The 19144-nt window shown below is 44.1% G+C and overlaps 1 protein-coding gene across 3 annotated transcripts in view; it reads right to left on the bottom strand.

The window, feature by feature from the left end:
* The window catches only part of ADD2 (adducin 2), a 92417-nt gene that overhangs the window by 24768 nt on the left and 48505 nt on the right, over positions 1–19144 (bottom strand). For 2 of the 3 annotated variants that reach the window (XM_075858494.1, XM_075858493.1), the window contains 9 exons: positions 18923–19142; positions 17047–17185; positions 10596–10747; positions 7253–7333; positions 5529–5678; positions 5275–5418; positions 5064–5162; positions 1435–1611; positions 958–1206 (listed from right to left, as the gene is read on the bottom strand). In XM_075858494.1, coding sequence (XP_075714609.1) covers positions 958–1206; positions 1435–1611; positions 5064–5162; positions 5275–5418; positions 5529–5678; positions 7253–7333; positions 10596–10747; positions 17047–17185; positions 18923–19105 — 1374 coding nt within the window. In that variant the 5' untranslated portion in view covers positions 19106–19142. The remainder of the gene's footprint in view (positions 1–957; positions 1207–1434; positions 1612–5063; positions 5163–5274; positions 5419–5528; positions 5679–7252; positions 7334–10595; positions 10748–17046; positions 17186–18922; positions 19143–19144) is intronic. The other variant, XM_075858495.1, reaches the window with a different exon arrangement.

Here is a 19144-nt window from a genome sequence, read left to right as displayed (position 1 = left end):
GAGGAGTGCATGATGCTGATTGGTCAGCGTTATGCACTCCTCTGTACAACGCCCACTTGGTCGAAAGTAAAAGTACGCCCACTTGGGCATTAAGAAAGCTCATTAGCATAAACCAAAATCGCTCCTAACGTTGTGAAAAAAGATCGTTTTTTTAAATAAAAAGCATTACTGTCACCTACATTACAGCGACGATCTCCTTATATAGGAGATAGGACACTTATAATGTGGTGACAGAGTCTCTTTAAAGAGGATCTGTCACTAGTTTAGTAATGCCCAATCTCCTCGATAACCTAGTAGACACTGTCACACTGATAATGCTAGTGAGAATTGAATCCCAAAACATTAATTATTTTAAAAGTTATGAGCTTTTTTCTAAATATGTAAATGAGTCTATACCTGACAAATGGGAGGTAACAACAGCGATTCTCCTGAGGTAGAGCCACCTCACAGCCGCTGACGCTGTCCTATCAGCATGAAGCTGCTTTACACAGTGTGAGAGACTGAGGCTGGAGGGAAGGGAATCTCTTAAAACAGCCATATCTCGGGTTGTGGACCACCTAGAAGAGCGGTTCTGATATCATATGAAAGATGAGATTCTAATCTATCATATGACACCAGAATCGCAGTTCTAGATCAGGCTGTGTTGCTGGGTAGGGAAGGGAGAGAAGCTGTATGACGATTGGACAGCATCATACAGAAAATATTACACCGCCCAGAGTGAAAAGAAAGAGTTACCTCCCATTTGGCAAGTATAGCCAAATTAGCATATTTACAAAAATGCACGTAACTTTGCAAATAACAAAGGTTTTTGAAAAAAAATATCACACTGTTGTTATTAGCATCATAGCGCCTATTAGATTAGTTAGGAGATAGGGAATTAATAAAATATTGAGAGAGCCTCTTTAATATAAGTATATCTACTAAAAATGGCTTCACTCATTTCAAGTAGCTTCTTACTGTGGTCTTGCTCCTCTGGCTGCTCACATTTTCCTCTGACACATTGACCCTCAGGTAAGTGTTAGGTGTATTCAGCCAGCGGGTCTTCTCCTTCTGCTGTTTCTGGGCATGTTGTCGTAATGTTGAAAGTGGGACACCTTCTTCTTCAAAGACAAACGCAGTTACTGTGGCGGGTATCTCCACATCACTCTTGTGTCTTGTCTTTTCTTGTACAAATGGGTGCCGGTATGTATATCCTGTACGGTAACCCTATGGAATATAAATCACATTTTACTAAATATTATGTATGAGTGATCCCTTAATTTTAAGTTTATTTAGGCCATACAATACCCCTCAGATTTGCTTTTTGGTAAGTACATTATCCTGATAATGTGGTTACATTAGATTCAGAATAGTTATTGTTAATGTTGATTTCCTAATAACAGAATCTAGATAGGCTTGGCATAAACTGTTTTTTGAAAAATTATGTAAACTTACCAAATTATCCATCATTCTCATTAAAGCCTCAAATTCATGTTCTCCCAATCTGCTCTTCTGCATAGGTCCGAACATGCTCCCTGCCCAGCCAACTGTGCCCACTTCATGTGGACGATACTTTTCTCGGTCCAGCAGGATGAGATTCTCTGGTCCTCCAGCGCTAGGCACAGCTGAGACCTAAAACACAAGATTTCAAATTATTATTATAACATTTCATAAGATTTTCCAAATTGATTTAAGTGACATGCTGGTTCAGTGCAGTTTTGCAGGTAACTTTGTTGGTGGTTAGCCAATTCCTGGTAATTTAATTGCAGTGATTTTTATTGATGGAAATATGAATTGAAAGCACTAATGGCGTCTAACAGCTTTTGGGGAGAAGTAGGGCTATGCTATCTTCTAAAGTGAAGGATGCTATAGGGCAGTTCTGGTAGGAATGCCACTCACAACACATAGAGGGCAGCAGTGTGGTGGGTAATACAAGTTATTGTCATTATTAGATAATGAAGCAGATTTATCAATGTAATGTAAAAGAAAACTGAAGTAAATACATTGTAAAATATGCCATTCGGCGCGATATGGCATTCATGTGCAATAATTGTAATGATAATGAGATCTAGTTGGCTTGGGTACAAAGATGATATCCTTGAGTATCACTAGGAAATTATCATGGCACATGATTTCCTTGCCAAAGGTTTGCAGCTTCTAATATATCAGGTGTACAGCTTCACTTAGGCCTGATTCCCACGGACCTATGTAATTCAATGTGGCCGTTCACACAGCCGTTGTTTCAACGGAACGTGTGAAGGGTCTGTGGGAAAATAGGACATGTCCGTTCTTTTCACGCATCACGCATCCCTCCATAGACTCTCAACTATGGGGGATGCGCGACATCGCGTCCCGCAGCGCTGAGCACGGATGCACCTCGGATGTGAAAAACTGCAGTTTTTCATGTCCGAGATGCGCAGCGTTCGTGTGAATCAGTCCTTAATATCATAGAATAGTCTCAAGAAAGCAAACTAAAAAATTCACAGGTCACAATATTTAAACAGAAATTCTCCATTTTGATTGGCATAAAATGGATAATTTCTTACAATAGGGGAGGACTGGACAGGCATGTGTCAGGGTCAAATGCAATGATTTTTAAAGGGGGTTTCCAAGCATGTTGCTGCCCATGCTATGGACTGTGCAGGAATTTACAGACGATTGGTAACCTTGGTTAACACCTAATATCCGTGGTGGTTTGGCTATGTTCACACGGAGTATTTTGGGGGAGGAATATCTGCCTCAAAATTCCGTTTGGAACTTTGAGGCAGATATTCCTCTCCCTGCACGCCGATTTTCGCGGCGATTATCGCGCCGTTTTTCGCCCACGGCCATTGAGCGCCGCGGGCATAAAACAGCGAGAAATACGCTTTCTCCTGCCTCCCATTGAAGTCAATGGGAGGTCAGAGGCGGAAGCGCCCGAAGATAGGGCATGTCGCTTCTTTTTCCCGTTTTACTGCTCGCGGGAAAAAGACGCCGACGCCTCCCATTGAAATCAATGGGAGGCGTTCTCGGGCCGTTTTTGCCGAGTTTTGCGACGCGGTTTCCGCATCAAAAAACTCGGCAAAATACCCTGTGTGAACATAGCCTTAGGATGACAAGGTATAGGTGAAGATGGTATAGGGCAGGAAAATGTACCTACAATGTAGTTTGGTTTTTAGGTTTGTAGGTTTTTATTGATAAGAAAAAAATCCTCATGCAGGAAACAGCTTTATACATCACAGAAAAGAAGGGGGACTGTTAAGAAACAAACCGAAAGAAGGGAGCATGACAGGACTTCACATGGATATGTAGTTTGAGAATTCCACTACTTGTAAGTAACTCTGTCAGTGGCCTCAAAATTACTGAGCGGGTGATATAGGGGAGGGGGGAGGCATTGTAAACACACCTTTTTTCTCAGTCATGCAAGTTGATTAATTTACTAGGTAATTAAAATACTACATGTCAGAGTCATCATTTCGTTTTTCCCGTCAATGTAGATCTGTCCAGGAGCATAACTACAACAGGGAGCAGAGGCTGTGATCGTATCCGGGGTCCTGGAACCTTATCGGGTCCTAAAAGTTTCCTAGGAGAGTAGTATTATAATCTATGCATGAGAATGGAGGGGCTCTTACAGGTTTTGCATTAGGCCCCAGGAGATTTAAGTTAAATTTTTGTATCTTTATAGTGGCTAACATGGACACACTACACTTCTAAGTACCTCTGTGTATTTGTTTATTTAGACTAGTGGTCTTCAACCCGTGGCATTCCAACTGTTGCAAAACTACAACTCCCAGCATAGCTGTCAGGACATGCTGGGAGATGTAGTTTTGTAACAGCCGGATGCAGGCCTAACGTGTCTGAAGAGGCCTGCAGAGCAGTTCTGCTCGTCGTGGGAACGGGCTAGGTGTGTGTAAGGGGGGCACAATCTACAAGGTGGGGCTGTGTGGCACTATCTAGAAGAGGAAGCTTTGTGGCACTATCTACAAAGGGGCGGCTGTGTGGTACTATTTACAAGGGGGGTGTGGCACTATCTAAAGGGGGGGTGTTTGCACTATCTACAGGGGGATTGTGGCACTATCTACAGGGGACTGTGTGTGGCACTATCTATAGGGGGATGTGTGTGGAATTATCTACAGAGGGCTGTGTGTGGCACTCTCCACAGGGGGACTGTGTGGAACTCTCTAGAGGGGCACTGTGTGGCACTACCAACAGGGGGAATGTGTGGCATTACCAACAGGGGGCACTGTGGCACTATCTACAGGGGGCACTGTGGCACTATCTACAGGGGGGGTGACACTATATACAGGGGGTGTGGCACTATCTACAGGAGAGTGTGTGGCACTATCTACAGGGGGCACTGTGTGTGTGCCACTATCTACAAATCTTTACTACTGTATATACATTAATCAAAAGTATGTACATACATTTTGTATATAGCGTGAAAGGTTAGATTAATGTAAACTCCATTTACTTACCCCTTGATAAAGCTACAGGCGAAACGCGCGTTAGGGCGCTTCTTCACATCTTGGGTCATACTAACATTCTCTAAATATGGGTAAGTGCACCAGCTAGGCTTAATTAGGTCTTATGTTATATATCTAATGCACTTGTCACTTTAAGTAAATATAAGCTTTTACACTGAGCTTCTTACACTTCGTTTCCGTGCTATTCCTACTTAAGCCTACCTAAACAGATGTATCCCGTATTGGAGTTTACATTAATCTAACCTTTCACGCTATATACAAAATGTATGTACATACTTTTGATTAATGTATATACTGGTGATCCAGATACAGATTTGTTTTAGATTCTCTGTTTCTGTTCTTTTGTTGTTATTAATAAAGATTGTCTATTTTTCATACTAGATAAACATGGACTCTTTTGTTCTCTAGTTTATATATATTTCATTGTTAGAGTCCATATCTCTAATAACTTGAGTGGGTGGTTGAGATTTGCTTCCCACCCTGACATTTATATGCCCTGTGAGACTTCTTGTCTAATTATTGACAAAATGTACAGAGCAAAAAGGGGAACAGACTACAGCATATATTTCTGTCACTCTGATCTGAGATACAGTATATACATTACAATTTTATATACTGTACCTGGATTTCACAGGCCGCCTGCAGGTGAAAAATTTTATAATAGGCTTCTTCTACTGATTCACCAAGAGCCACAACACCATGATTCCTCAAGACAAGCACCTAGGATGTAAAAGCAAATCACAACTTATCAAGTTCCCTACAATGCCTCAGAAATAAAGATTGTATTGTGAAAGGCCCAAAAGTATGTAATGGAGAATAGATATGATCTAACCTTGCACGTTGGTCCCAAACACTTCTGTAGTTCAATCCTGTCCTTTTCTTCATCCATGTCGCCATTAAAATCATAGTACACCGCTTCTCCTGCCAGCAAAGCATTATGTGAGATAGGTAGGAGGCCACATCTCATGGCCGACACCTGCAATAAACCAGAACTATTTCAGGAGAACTTTGTGACCAGTCATGATTGAGCCACCCATCTCTGTATGAGCGGACATGTACGATACAATAGAAGTCCACTGGTCTCACCGCAGTTGTTGCTGCTGTATGGAGCTGAATAATACATTTCACGTCTGGTCGCGCTGAGTAAATAGCTGAATGTAGGCTGAAGTCGCTGGTGTCCACCTCGAAGCTTGAGCTACCAACCTCTACCATCTCCCCCAAAATATTTACCTTTACCTGTGAATGACATTGTACAAGTCTATAAATAGTGCCATAGGTGTAATAGTTTGGTGGTTCAATAATCATAAAGGCTTTGGAAGAAGTTTAGCATTTTAATGTGAGGCTCCTTGCTAAACATCCTGGCAGATAATGTGGGCCATGTAATAGGTCTAGGTGCAAATATGGGGAATGAACGAGCCACAATGTGTAGGCTCTGTATGGGGGTAGTCACAATTAAATGACCCTCCTACAGGTAGAAAATGCCACAAAAAGGAATTTAATGGAATGTAGAATTGGGCAACTTCTTTGTATCAATTATTCCCAAGTGAAGAGCAGTTCATTCCCTCAGGGCAATCGGCAGTCAGATTGGTATGAAATCATTGTCAGAAGTTATAAAACCCCTCGAGGCGGGACCTACTGAAAACCTGATTTTACATGTTGCATTCCAAAAGAGAAATGATGTGACACATGGCCGATTGGTTATTATATATAAAAAATACACTTCCCAAAAATAAAGGCTTTTTCCACCTTTTCAACCATTTTTTTTAATTATTATTCCAAATAATAGATGAAGCAACTTTGCAGATAGTCTTCCCGTCGTATTGTTTTTACAGCTTTTCTGCAGACGGTAACAAACAACAAACAAGTCAGGTGTAGTCTTATCCTGCGGTCACACTTCCTTTCATCTGTCCTCTACATACATCCGGCAGATTAGCCAAAAGTAGGAAACAGATAAAAGGGAGTATGACTGCAGGATTAGACAACACAGGATTTGTTTGTTATCTGTTACCATGGAGACACATAGGTCTGCATTGTAGCTGTAGAAAAAAATGTTGCTTCATTATTTAGTTTAGATGCATTGGAACAATAAAAAATGTTGTAACTATCATTACATGAAATTAAAGGAAATATTCCGAATACCAAATAATGAGGTAAATGGCTCATTAATGTATAGTATCTATTTATTCTACCTCTGGCCCCGTTATAGATTACTGCCATATATTAATAATCCAGCAGAGGGCAGAGCTCATCTATGTGATCATCATGTCTAGTGGTCATGTGATGTATTTGTGTTATTGCATCATCCAGGGCCTCAGGCTCTGCATGGATGTCTGATCTCAGACTGTGTTGATGCGTGTAGAGAGCCATGGCCCAGGACAACGCGGTCACGTGATTATATCATGTGACCACTGGGTGACATCATATGGATAGCTTTCCCCATAGTTTTATTGTTTCATATATTGATTATGCAGTGGAGAGGGGGGCAAAAATAAGACTATATACTGGTAAGTCACTTATGATCCTCTGATAAGAACGTTTTTTAGACTCTTGAACCCTTTAAGGTTTCCGTTTTTTTGCAGAATCAATAGCACAGTTGACTGAAATATTGTTTCCACCAAAAAACGTGAACCTTACGGAACAGGGACCAATAGAAACCATTAGCAATGGAAGCTTTACCATTAAAATCAATGGTAATGCAAACAGAAGCTATGGTTTCCGATTGCCTTTCCGTTGATGCGTTCCTGTGACAGAAAGCTCAGATGGAACCCGTCAAGGGAACCTAACGCTGATGTGAACACACCCTTACTTACTAGGATTGCAGCAGACACTTCATTACAAGCCACTCCACGCGGACTGATTAAGAAATGATCCTGTTCTTTATTAACCCTTATCTGGAAGCAGAATAATAAAATAACAGCATAATATTACTGAAATGACAAAATATCATAAACCCTATGAACTCTTTACCCCCTTAAGGATGCAGCCGATTTTGGGCTTTCAGGATTGGGTAAATTTTGTTTCATTTTTGTCATCGATGTATTTGAAGAGCTATAACTTTTTTATTTTTCCATCGACCCAGCTGCATGATTGCTTGTTTTTTTCAGGGCAAATTGTAGTTTTTATTTACCCAATTATGGGGTACATAAAATTTATTGGCTAAAATGTATTAATTTTGGGGGGAAATAGAAAAAAAACATGAATTTCGCCATCGCTTTTTACTTTTAAGTTGTGCGGTGTAAATAATATGTTAACTTTATTTGGTTTGATTATGGCGATACCAAGTTGATATACTTTGTTTTATGCTTTACTACTTCTCCTGAATGAAAATATTATTTGGCGTAAGTAATGGGGAAAAGAGCAATCCTGCCATTGTTTATGCAGATTTTTTTATGCCATGTCCAATATGGCTATCAAAATATGTCATCTTTATTCTACGGGTTGTCACAATTGCAGAAGTACCATATGTATATATATATATATTACTACCTAAAGAAGAAAAATCTATAATACAAAATATTTTTTTTTATACATTTTCTTTTTTGGTGGTAGTGGTGGCGGTGGGGGGCGTTATTTGATCTCAATTGTACTTTTTTTTTTGTTCCACTAGGGGACTAGAAACATTATTGACTGTCAGTGTAACATGGCAGTTAATATATCAGGCTAATGCCTACTAGGCTTGCACCCATTGCAGACCTTAGAGCCCCCTCTATCTGTCAAAGAACTTAGATGCAGTAGTGCCTATTGACATCTAAGGAGTTAAACTGACAAGATTGGAGTCATTTCCAATCCCGACAGTTGCAGCAGGAGCCCGGCTGTGTAGAACAGCCTCGCTCCTGCCGCTCATCTCTTGGGAACAGTGGCAGTGGCGTGAACTAGCACCCACTTGTGCCGGATGTACACTAAATCAGTACTGTGGGCACTTCATTCTCAGAATTGCTGGAGGTTCCAGAGGTCGGACCCCCACTGATCATAAAGTGATGGCATATCCTAGAGATAACACTAGTATAACACCTTTTTAACAGTTTGGGTAAAAAGCCTCTTTAAAGACTTTAAAGCCTCTCACAAAGACAACTCATATTTAAATTGAAGCCGGCAAGCTGATCAGTAGTTTGTCGCAGGTCCAACTTCTCTCGATCTTGGTGATCAACTCTTATCACTGAAGGAAGCCTCACCTAGGCATATATTTGCATTGGCCTTGGGAGAGGCAATAACACATAGCAGCAATGCAAATGAATGACCATCCATGTAATGTCCCTCTAGGACAGGGGTCTCAAACTCGGCCGGGTAAGTGGGCCGCATATAGAAAAAATGGGAAGTTGACGGGCCGCATTACTTTCAAATTTGATACAATACAAAATTATTGTTAATCAATTAGTTATTTGAACTACTATAACACTATATTACTATAATAATAATACTACATTACTATAATAATAGCGCTAGGTTTAAAATTTTAGATATTTCTCCACGTGCTTATTTCAACAATCCAGCTTTCCAGTTTAAGTGTCGCTAAATGTAGTCCGGCGGCTCAGTTAGCACACATGTCAAGATTGGGCAGCCCCTTTTAGATAGTGCCGCAGTGCCCTCGGTGGATGCTGCCGCAGTGCCCTCTGTGGATGCTGCCGCAGTGCCCTCTGTGGATGCTGCCGCAGTGCCCTCTGTGGATGCTGCCGCAGTGCCCTCTGTGGATGCTGCCGCAGTGCCCTCTGTAGATAATGCCACACACCCCTAGATAAGGCCACAGTGCCCTCTGTAGATAAGGCCACAGTGCCCTCTGTAGACAAGGCCACAGTGCCCTCTGTAGATAATGCAACACACCCCTAGATAATGCCAGTGTCCTCTTCAGATACTGCCACAGTGCCCTCTGTAGAGGCTGCCACAGGGCCCTCTGTAGAGGCTGCCACAGTGCCCTCTATAGAGGCTGCCACAGTGCCCTCTGTAGAGGCTGCCACAGTGCCCTCTGTAGAGGCTGCCACAGTGCCCTCTGTAGAGGCTGCCACAGTGCCCTCTGTACATGCTGCCACAGTGCCCTCTGTACATTCTGCCACAGTGCCCTCTGTAGATGCTGCCACAGTGCCCTCTGCAGATGCTACCACAGTGATATCAGGGGCTTGCCCAGAGCTGGAGTCCCGGAGCAGAGCCGCTTCTTGCACTCTGCCTGGGATTCCAGCTCTGCTCCTGACATCACTGTCCATATATGGACAGAGATGTCAGGCGCAACCCCAGAGCTGGAGTCCCAGGCAGAGCGATAGTAGGCTCTTCCTGGGACTCCAGCTGTGCTCCTGACATCACTGGGACTCCTGCTCTGGGGAAGCCCCTGACATCATTGTCGATGTATGGACAGTGATGTCAGAGGCTTCCCCAGAGTCCCGGAGCAGAGACGATACTAGCGCTCTGCCCGGGACTCCGCTCTGGGGAAGACCCTGACACACTGTCCACATATGGGCAGCGATGTCAGGGAATTCCGCAGAGTCTGTATGTAGATTGCCTGTTACAGGAGCTTTTCCTGACTTTTGACATACACTTACAGTCCCGGAGCAGGGCCTGTACTAGCGCTCTGCCCGGGACTCCGGCTCTGGGGAAGCCCCAGACATCGCTGTTCATATGTGGACAGCGATGTCCGGGAATTCCACAGAATCCCGGAGCAGAGCCGACAACAGCGCTCTGCTCGGGACTCCGGCTCTGGGGAAGCCCCAGACATCGCTGTTCATATGTGGACAGCGATGTCAGGGAATTCCAGAGTCTCGGAGCAGAGCCGATACTAGCGGCTCTGTGTCCCGCGGGCCGCAGATGACAGCCCCAGGGGCCGCATGCGGCCCGCGGGCCGCGTGCTTGAGACCCCTGCGCTAGGACTCCCATATGCCATAATGGGGCATGTGGACACAGGTTGTCATCTTTTAAAGATTTTTGAGTTACATTAATCCATGGCAGTCAGCAAAGTACATGTCATTCAGCATGTACTTTGATCTGCTTAGTGCTTTTTTCCTACAAAACCCAGTAATTTCTGGTCTGGTAGGTCTAAAAAAAAAAAAAGACTATATGGGCCACAGACATTTTTCCTGAGAAGATTGTACTGTGGCAACAATGATATCACCCTCATTACCAATCTGCTCAAGAGCGAACATATTAACAGAAAATAGGCAGATTACTCACTGAAGCAGAAGTACCACTGAGTTGGGCCCATCCATAGAGGTCAATGAGTCTGTAGATACTGGCCAGTTTGCATCTCATTAGCCTTTCTCCCTTTGCCAAAGGTACAGGATCATTGCAGTGGATGTCATTAATAGGCGCCACCATGGACGAATCTGAAAATGAAGGTTACGTTTTTAGAAGTTCAATCCTTGGACAATTTATACCAATAGGACAAGTCAGATGATTAGTGATTGCAGAGGTGAGTACATCCCATTTATAGTACTTGTGATAGTAAATATAATTATAAATAATATAATTTCTTGTCAGAATCTACGTTATCTTCCTAATAATGATGATAATAATTATTTTTTTTTTTTTTAAATGGACACTAAAGGGGGTTTTACACAGGACGATTATCGTCCAGACAAGCGTTAATATAATGCTCGTTGCCGATAATTGCCTTGTGTAAACAGGGCAGCGATCAGCAGATAACCGAGCAAACGCTCATTCATCTGCTGGTCGTATTGTTTTAAAAAAGTAAAATATTATTGTTGTCGGCAGCACATCTCCCTGTGTAAACAGGGAGCCGCCCTGCCGACATGATAAATAATGTATGGGGACGAGCGATCATAGTAACGACTGCTCGTCCCCATCCATAGCTCGGTGTGGCAGGAGCAAGCGAGCGCCGATCAACGATGTCTCGGCTGGTGTAAAAGGGCCTTCACTTTCCAAACAACTAATGCTTATCTAAAAGTATACCTGATATAGATCAACTTTGTTATTTACTTACTGATAAAATTTAGTTGTTTTATTCATGCAAATTCTGTTAAGTTATTGCCACTAGGTGTCACCCTTCCTGTAATCTGCTGAACACCCCCTGTTGCCTGATTTCAAGATAAATCCATCTCTAGCTACAGACGGATTGCAGAAGGTGGGGTGATTCCCTTCACTGCCTGTCTATACAAGTCAATGCAGACGGAAGGAGGGAGCAGGAGAAGGGAGCAGAGAGAGAAAGAGACACAGACACGTTGCCTATACAAGTCCATGGAGAGGGGGTGAAGAGAGAGAGAGTGAGTCAGCAACAGATACGCTGCATACAAGTCTATGGAGAGGGGAGGGAGAAGCAGAAGGAGGAAGCAGGAGCAGAGTGAGAAAGACACAGACTGCTGGTAAGATTTTTATGTCAACCCAGTGCTGGATTCTCAGCTACACTTCTCATTACTGCTGCATAATTCTCTCTCTCACTCTCGACGTCAGCACCTGGCGAACCCGGGCAAGTGCCGGGGCCCACGACACCGGGGTGAGCCCACACGGCCGCCGGATGCTGACGCTGTTGTCGTCATGGCATCACTGTCCATATATGGACAGTTATGTAAGGAGGAGAGAAGGAGTCCCAGGCAGAGCGCTAGAAGTGACTCTGCTCCGGGACTCCGTCTCTGGGAAAGCCCCTGACATCACTATAGGGGTCGCAACTGCGACTGGGCCCCTAAGCCTGGGGGGCTCGCAGGGCCCCCTTTGCCACACAGTGCTGACCACGCTGGTCCCGCTTCCAACTGAATCTGCGTCCGCAGGATGCACATTCAGCTGGGTTCAATGCTGGAGCCTTGCAACATTCACTGTGCCGCGAGCAGCTCGGTGAAGGCAGGCGCGATGTAGTGGCGTCATCGCGCCTGTCTGCACCGAGTCACTCACAGCACAGTGCAGAGGAGGAAAAGACCTCCTCCCCCATCATGGGAATGGACATAGGTAAGTAATTATGTTATTATTTTTCTATTAGGTACATACATATGGGGGCATTATACTCTATGGGACAGCTAAGGGGGGCATTATACTGTATGGGGGCATTATACTGTATGGGACAGCTATGGGGGGCATTATAATGCATGGCAGGCATTATACTGTATGGGGCATTATACTGCATGGGGGCATTATACTGTATGTGGCAGCTATGGAGGGCATTATACTGTATGGGGGCATTATACTGTATGGGGGCATTATACTATATGGGGCAGCTATGGGGGCATTATACTCTATGGGGTATTATACTGTATGGGGCAGCTATGGGGCATTATACTGTATGGGGACATTATACTGTATGGGACAGCTATGGGGGCATTATACTGTATGGGGCATTATACTGTATGGGGCAGCTATGGGGGCATTACCCTGTATGGGGCATTATAGTGTATGGGGCAGCTATGGGGGCATTATACTGTATGGGGCAGCTATGGGGGCATTATACTGTATGGGGCATTATAGTGTATGGGGAAGCTATGGGTGGCAATACACTGTGGGGGCAGCTATAGGGGCATTATACTGTGGGGGGCAGCTATGGGGGCATTATATTGTGTGGGGCAGCTATGGGGGCATTATACTGTGGTGGTCAGCTATGGGGGGCATTATACTGTGTGGGGACAGCTATGGGGAGCATTATACTGTGGTGGTCAGCTATGGGGGCATTATACTGTGGGGTGGCTATGGGGGCATTATACTGTGGGGGCATTCATGGGGTCTGTCGGGCAAGGCAGCTGGGCATAGGCATGTGCAGGGGTCTGGTGGTGTTGGAGAGGGGTAGGGGGGCCCAAGTTGAATTCTTGCACCAGGACCCATGAGCCTTTACCTACGCCCCCGGTCCCAGGCAGAGTGCTAGTAGTGCTCTGCCTGGGACTATGGCTCTGGGGTTGCCCCTGACAACACTGTCCATATATGGACAGTGATGTCAGGGGCTTCTCCTGAAGTGGAATCCCCAGCCGGAGCGTCGGCAAATCACTGGCTGGGGATTCCACTCCTAGAGGGAATCCCAAGGGCGATACCTACAGGGAGGGGGGCTGTGTGGCACTACCAGGGAGGGGGGCTGTGTGGCACCACCAGGGAGGGGGCTGTGTGGCACTACAAGGGAGGGGGCTGTGAGGCACTACCTGGGGTGCTGTTTGGCACTACCTGGGAGGGGGGGTTCTGTGGCACTACCTGGGAGGTGGGCTGTGAGGCACTATCTACAGAGGGCACTAAATGTATGGGGGTACAAACCGGGGGCCTAACTTCTATATGGGGGCATAAACAGGGCCTAACGTCTATATGGGGGCACAAATTGAAGTTTTCTGACATTTTACTGGCGCCATGAGTTCCCCCGCAAAGGGGCCTAGTAAGTCTGTGTTGCCCAAGGGCCCACATAAACCTGGAGTCGGCCCTGTTTATATATATATATATATATATATATATATATATATATATATATATACATATATTATATATATATATATATACGGAACCATAGGAAAAGGAACGGCACCAAGACTTCGGTAGAGATAAACACACGGTTGTTTAATTCACCTCAAGTGAGCAACGTTTCGGTTCAACATAGAACCTTTCTCAAGCTCTGTGTTGAACCGAAACATCGCTCATTTGAGGTTTATTAAACAGTGTGTTCATCTTTACTGAAGTCCTAGTGCCGTTCCTTTTCCTATGGTTCTTTCTATATTCAAGCTGGGGAATTGATTCATCCTTGGGTAACGTGCACATGGCCTGATATTCATTTTGATTTGAGTGCTCTGTTCATCTTTGTTTGGACTGTATATATATATATATATATATATATATATATATGGGTCAAACTAGCGGGAACGCGCTCAAGTTACTGTGAAGTGTCGGATGTAACACACAGCCGACACCCGCCCCATACTTCCCCTACCTGGCTGTGACGTAGGTATACCTCATACGTTGGGAAGGGGATAAAGAGGCTGAAGATTCTACAAAAATAACTTGTGGCTCTCTGGCCAGACACTCCTGTGTTGAGAAAGCCCTTGACATCATGGTCCATATTTGGACGCTCTGGCTGGGGATTCCGGCATCTCAAAGCCCCTAACATCACTGTCCATATATTCTAGGCAAGGAAATGGGGTTTCCAAAGGCGCGCAGCTAACATCCATAAAATTGTGATAAAAGAAAATAATTTCTTAATACTTATCATGGCAACGCGTTTCAATGCAAGTCCGGCGTCTTCCGTAGGCAAATTGGCTATATGTTAGCATCGCCTCTTTGGAATTTCCATTTTTTATTTTTCCTTGCCTAGAAATCGTATGCATATTAAAGCGGAGGTGGAATTTACCCACCAGTTGGGGATGGCAGCGGTTGACATCTGTCGACACGCACACACCAGAGTTGTACTTGGACTGTACAACCTAACAAGGTGAGCGCTTATACGTCTAACACAAAAAAGGCCATACTTACTAAGTGGGTAGGTGGGTGGGTGAAAACCCGATCCCAGCAAAATGCTGCATTTTTTGACCTGTCTGCGTCCTGCTGGGAACGGGATTTCACCCACCCACCCACTTAGTAAGTATGGCCTTTTTTGTGGTTGTGAAGTTATCTATGTCCCATTTTTCTTCTGGTGTTTTTAAATTAGGAACGAAAAGTTCTAGTTAGGGACTCGAAAGGCACTGGGGACCCTTGACGTTGGGTTGCGAGCTTTGCGTATTTTCGCCAAAATAACAACTAATACCCCATGTTTCATGGATATTTTTACTATGTATACTTTTTTTCAGGACGCGGCCAGGTCTTATATGCTGGGAGGGCATGATGTGCTGGCGTTTGGTTTGGCATGCAGAGCAGCCCGCCTTAGCTAACAGTAGCGGCGTTACAAATAGGCTGTGATCCGGCAAGATATGCTATGCCTGACGACCAGCACATTATCCCTCCATGTATTACACATAGTACTGACACCCCATGTACTATTCACAGTACTGACCCCTATTCATCACACATTTACTTTTTATTACATTATCACACAGTTCTGACACTTCCATACATACACATTTCTTTTTTACCATACATTCACACCCTAGCACTACACTGACACCCATTTATCACACACTTGTGAGCACTTAGTTCGCCACTACCCTCAAAACTAGTGGGAGTGGCTATCACTATTTAATGCACCCTCCTTCTGCAGCATTTTTTGACCTGTCTACGTCCTGCTGGGAACAGGTTTTCACCCACCCACTTAGTAAGTATGGCCTTTTTTGTGGTTGTGAAGTTATCTATGTCCCATTTTTTCTGCTGGTATACTTCTAACGATCCCCCATGTCTCTTCCTACTTAATAAACCGCACGATGTGACGATGGACAGTGATGTCATAGGCTCCTCCTGGAGCGGAATCCCCGGCCACAGCGAGAGGAATCTCCCATAGCGCTGGCTACAGTGGGGGGTAGCGCTATCTACATGGGAACTGTGGCACTATGTGGGCATTGGCACTTTATATATGGACACTGGCACTAGGGGCATTATACTGTATGAGGGCGGCTAAGGCAGCATTATACTGTATGGGGCAGTATAGGGAATTATACTGTATGGGGACAGCTAAGGGGGCATTATACTGTATGGTGACAGCTAATGAGACATACTGTATGGTGTCAGTTAAAGGTACATCATACTGTATTGGGCAGCCATGGGGGCATTATACTGTATGAAGTAGCTATATGGGCATTATACTGTATGGGGCAGCTGTGGGGGCATTATACTGTATGGGGCAGCTATAGGGGCATTATACTGTGTGGGGGCAGTTATTTGGCATTATATTGTGTGGGGCATGGCTTAAAAGGGAAAAAAAAATCCGCACCGCGCTACGTATCTGTTGTCCTTCTTTGAGATACTAAGCCCAGAATGAGCAGAGGTTTAGATCAATAAATTACAAGTTCTACTGAATAAGTCCCCACAATCTTCTCAGCTCCTCCTGTTCTATAACATGAGAATATCACCTACGTCAACAGCAGCTTATTGATGGTTTGCAGGAAGCAGCAAACATTACAAATATTCTAGATTTTACTATTACTTGTTGTACAGTCAATAAAGCTTCACTTAAAATAAATTAAGCAACAATTAAGGAACCGCTACTGCAATATTTAAGTCCACATTTTGTTATTTAAGTAAAGAGTAGTTCTACTTTTTTCCTGCACAGACATTTCAAATTCTCACAGTTGCTTCTTAGATACAAACTAAATTCTCCTAGTTTCTCCATAGCAACAGACTACAAACTCCTTGTACTAACAAAGGAGCAATTTGAAGTGTGCTGCAAAATAAGCAACAGAGAGAGTATTAAAAAGGATCTGCCAGGTGTAGGCAAATACTGCATATTACAGGGACAGGTCTGCCCTTTAAAAGCCAAAATGGCACAAAAAAAATATGGTGCCGTTTGGCTAATAGTAGCGATCAAAGAATACTCTGGATACACTGCAGCCAGCCATCAATCACTGCAAGGAGGTGGGGGAGGTTGTGGATCGCTCTCCTTATGAATAAATCTTTGATCGCTCCTAGGAGAACGGACCGTCCCTGTAATATGTTGCCCTTACCAATTTCCTACAAAAGTGGAGTTGTTCTTTAAATAATTTCCAGCTATGTAAATGATGCTCAGAGAGGACAGCTCACTAGCTTCACCCTCACTAGCCCAACTCCCTAGAGAAAAAGTGGAAGAACGTACTGACTGGACAGGTGGGGAAGACAGAAGGTGCAGTGCTGGCCATGAAGTCAGCGATTTGCCTGAGAGCCCAGATATTGGAGGAGTTGTTTCCTTTCTTCATCTGCTCCTGAATTAAACTTTCCAGTTCCTCCCTAAAAGACTGAAAGAAAATAGATCCAAACATAACACTGATGTTAGAAGACGATAAAACAAAGTGATCATCATATTATAAGGGTCTGTTCATATCAGCGTCACCCTTCCGTCCATGGGTTTCCGTTAGACCTTTCCGTCGGAGGCGACTGCGCTATTGTTTCCGAAAAAAAACGGAAACCTTATGAAACAGAAACAAACGGAAACCATTGGCAAAGGAAGTATTACCATTGAAATGAATGGTAATGAAAATGGAAGCTATGGTTTCCGTTTGCCTTTCCGTTCATGGGTTCCTCCGACAGAAAGGTCAAACGGAACCCATGAACGGAAGGGTGACCCTAATACAATATACTATTAAATAAAGTGAACTTATTACAAGTACTATTATATACAGTGAACTTATAGAATGATTAACATTTTTTTCTTATACAGAATTCATCATGAAAAAAAATCTAAATACAATTACAAACATAGGGGTCCTGTGTTGCATGAATGTTTTAGCCCTCTGTAATAACCATTAGAAATTAGTCACTAATGCATAAAAATAAAAAAAATCCATCTAATTGTGGTTTCGAAGGGCTAAGGGGTTGGCCGAGAGCCAATAGAATGATGGTAATCATCTTTTTCTATTATCAGACAACTAGAAAGTTGTATTCTACATTGAAGGTGAAGTTAGTCGAGGGCACCAAGCGTGTACATACTATAAAGGCTGTAACGTCCGCAGCCGAAGACTCCTCTCATCCTGCTGACGCCTTCCTTCCCGGAGATGCCAGCACATGCGGCCATCCTGGCCTGCAGTGACCACTAGGGTGCGCGAGCGAGCTCAGTCCCGGCCTTAAAGGGCCAGCGCACACACTTGTTTAGAATTGTATAATCACCCTGGACTTTAAGAAGGGCCCTGCCCCTTTACTCATTGTCTGAGCGTTGATGTGTTGTCCTGTGTCAGTCTAGCAAATGGTCCCTTAGTGTTTTCCTGTTCGCAGTGTTCTTAAAAAAGAGTTGGACTCGTGTTGTGTTACCCCCACACCAGGTGTCTGCTGCCAAGGTCCCATCAGAGCCTAGCCACCGCTACTGTCTGTACTACCACAGGTACCCTTGCTTGGACTATAGATTTTACTTGGTACACTGTTTGGCCAGCTGCTATCCCGCTACAGCGGTATGGCCCAGTGGGTCCACATACCCACAGATCGTGACAAAGGAATACCATGTCATTGCTTTTGGGCCACTGGAGTGAGTGGGCCAGTCCTGGTTGGTCACGTCCTTTTAGCTATTGGGTGGTAAATACCTGTGCACGACTGTCCTCTACAGAAGAACTACATTGTCAGCAAACAATGGGGCATGGAGGGGGAACAAACACTAGGCCATTTTATCCTGCATGGAAAAACCCAGCATCATAATGAAGGCCAATGATGATATTTTCTTTAGGGCCCTTTCTTATACGTATGCCACTGAAGGGCACATATGCCAACGCATTTCTGCCTGGACACTAGTTACTGCAAAACAATGTGTGAAAGAATTGAAAGTTTTTGCTATGTGAAGCACTAGGAAGGCCCTGACTGGGCTCATATTACCCTCTTACACTAGCCAAATAGCTAGTATACGTTCAGCAACAGACAATATATGCTTGTACTGTACATTTGAGATATTTTACACAATGAAGCAGTTGTCCTTGAGGTAGTAGTTTTAATCATGGTAGGGAACATTTGGAAAAACATGCAATTCTTCATTCCCCATTCCAACTACTCACCGGGCTCTGTAGAATCATGGTTACACGTTTTTTCTGCTCCATGACATTAAAATCCTGCCTCAGGTCGGCTGCCATGTTCCTTATTCGGAGGTATTCTGGATCATTCTCTGTATTTCGCTCAAAATATTTCTGTCCCTCTAAGGGAGGGGAGGACACAGCCTCAGGTGTGGTTTGGTTGCTCATTTTGGTGGGTTACTTCTGTCTCCGCCACACATGAGTCCT

The sequence above is a fragment of the Rhinoderma darwinii genome, chromosome 3 (assembly GCF_050947455.1).
Source record: "Rhinoderma darwinii isolate aRhiDar2 chromosome 3, aRhiDar2.hap1, whole genome shotgun sequence".
Classification (NCBI taxonomy): domain Eukaryota; kingdom Metazoa; phylum Chordata; class Amphibia; order Anura; family Rhinodermatidae; genus Rhinoderma; species Rhinoderma darwinii.
This window is presented reverse-complemented; position numbering and strand designations above follow the sequence as displayed.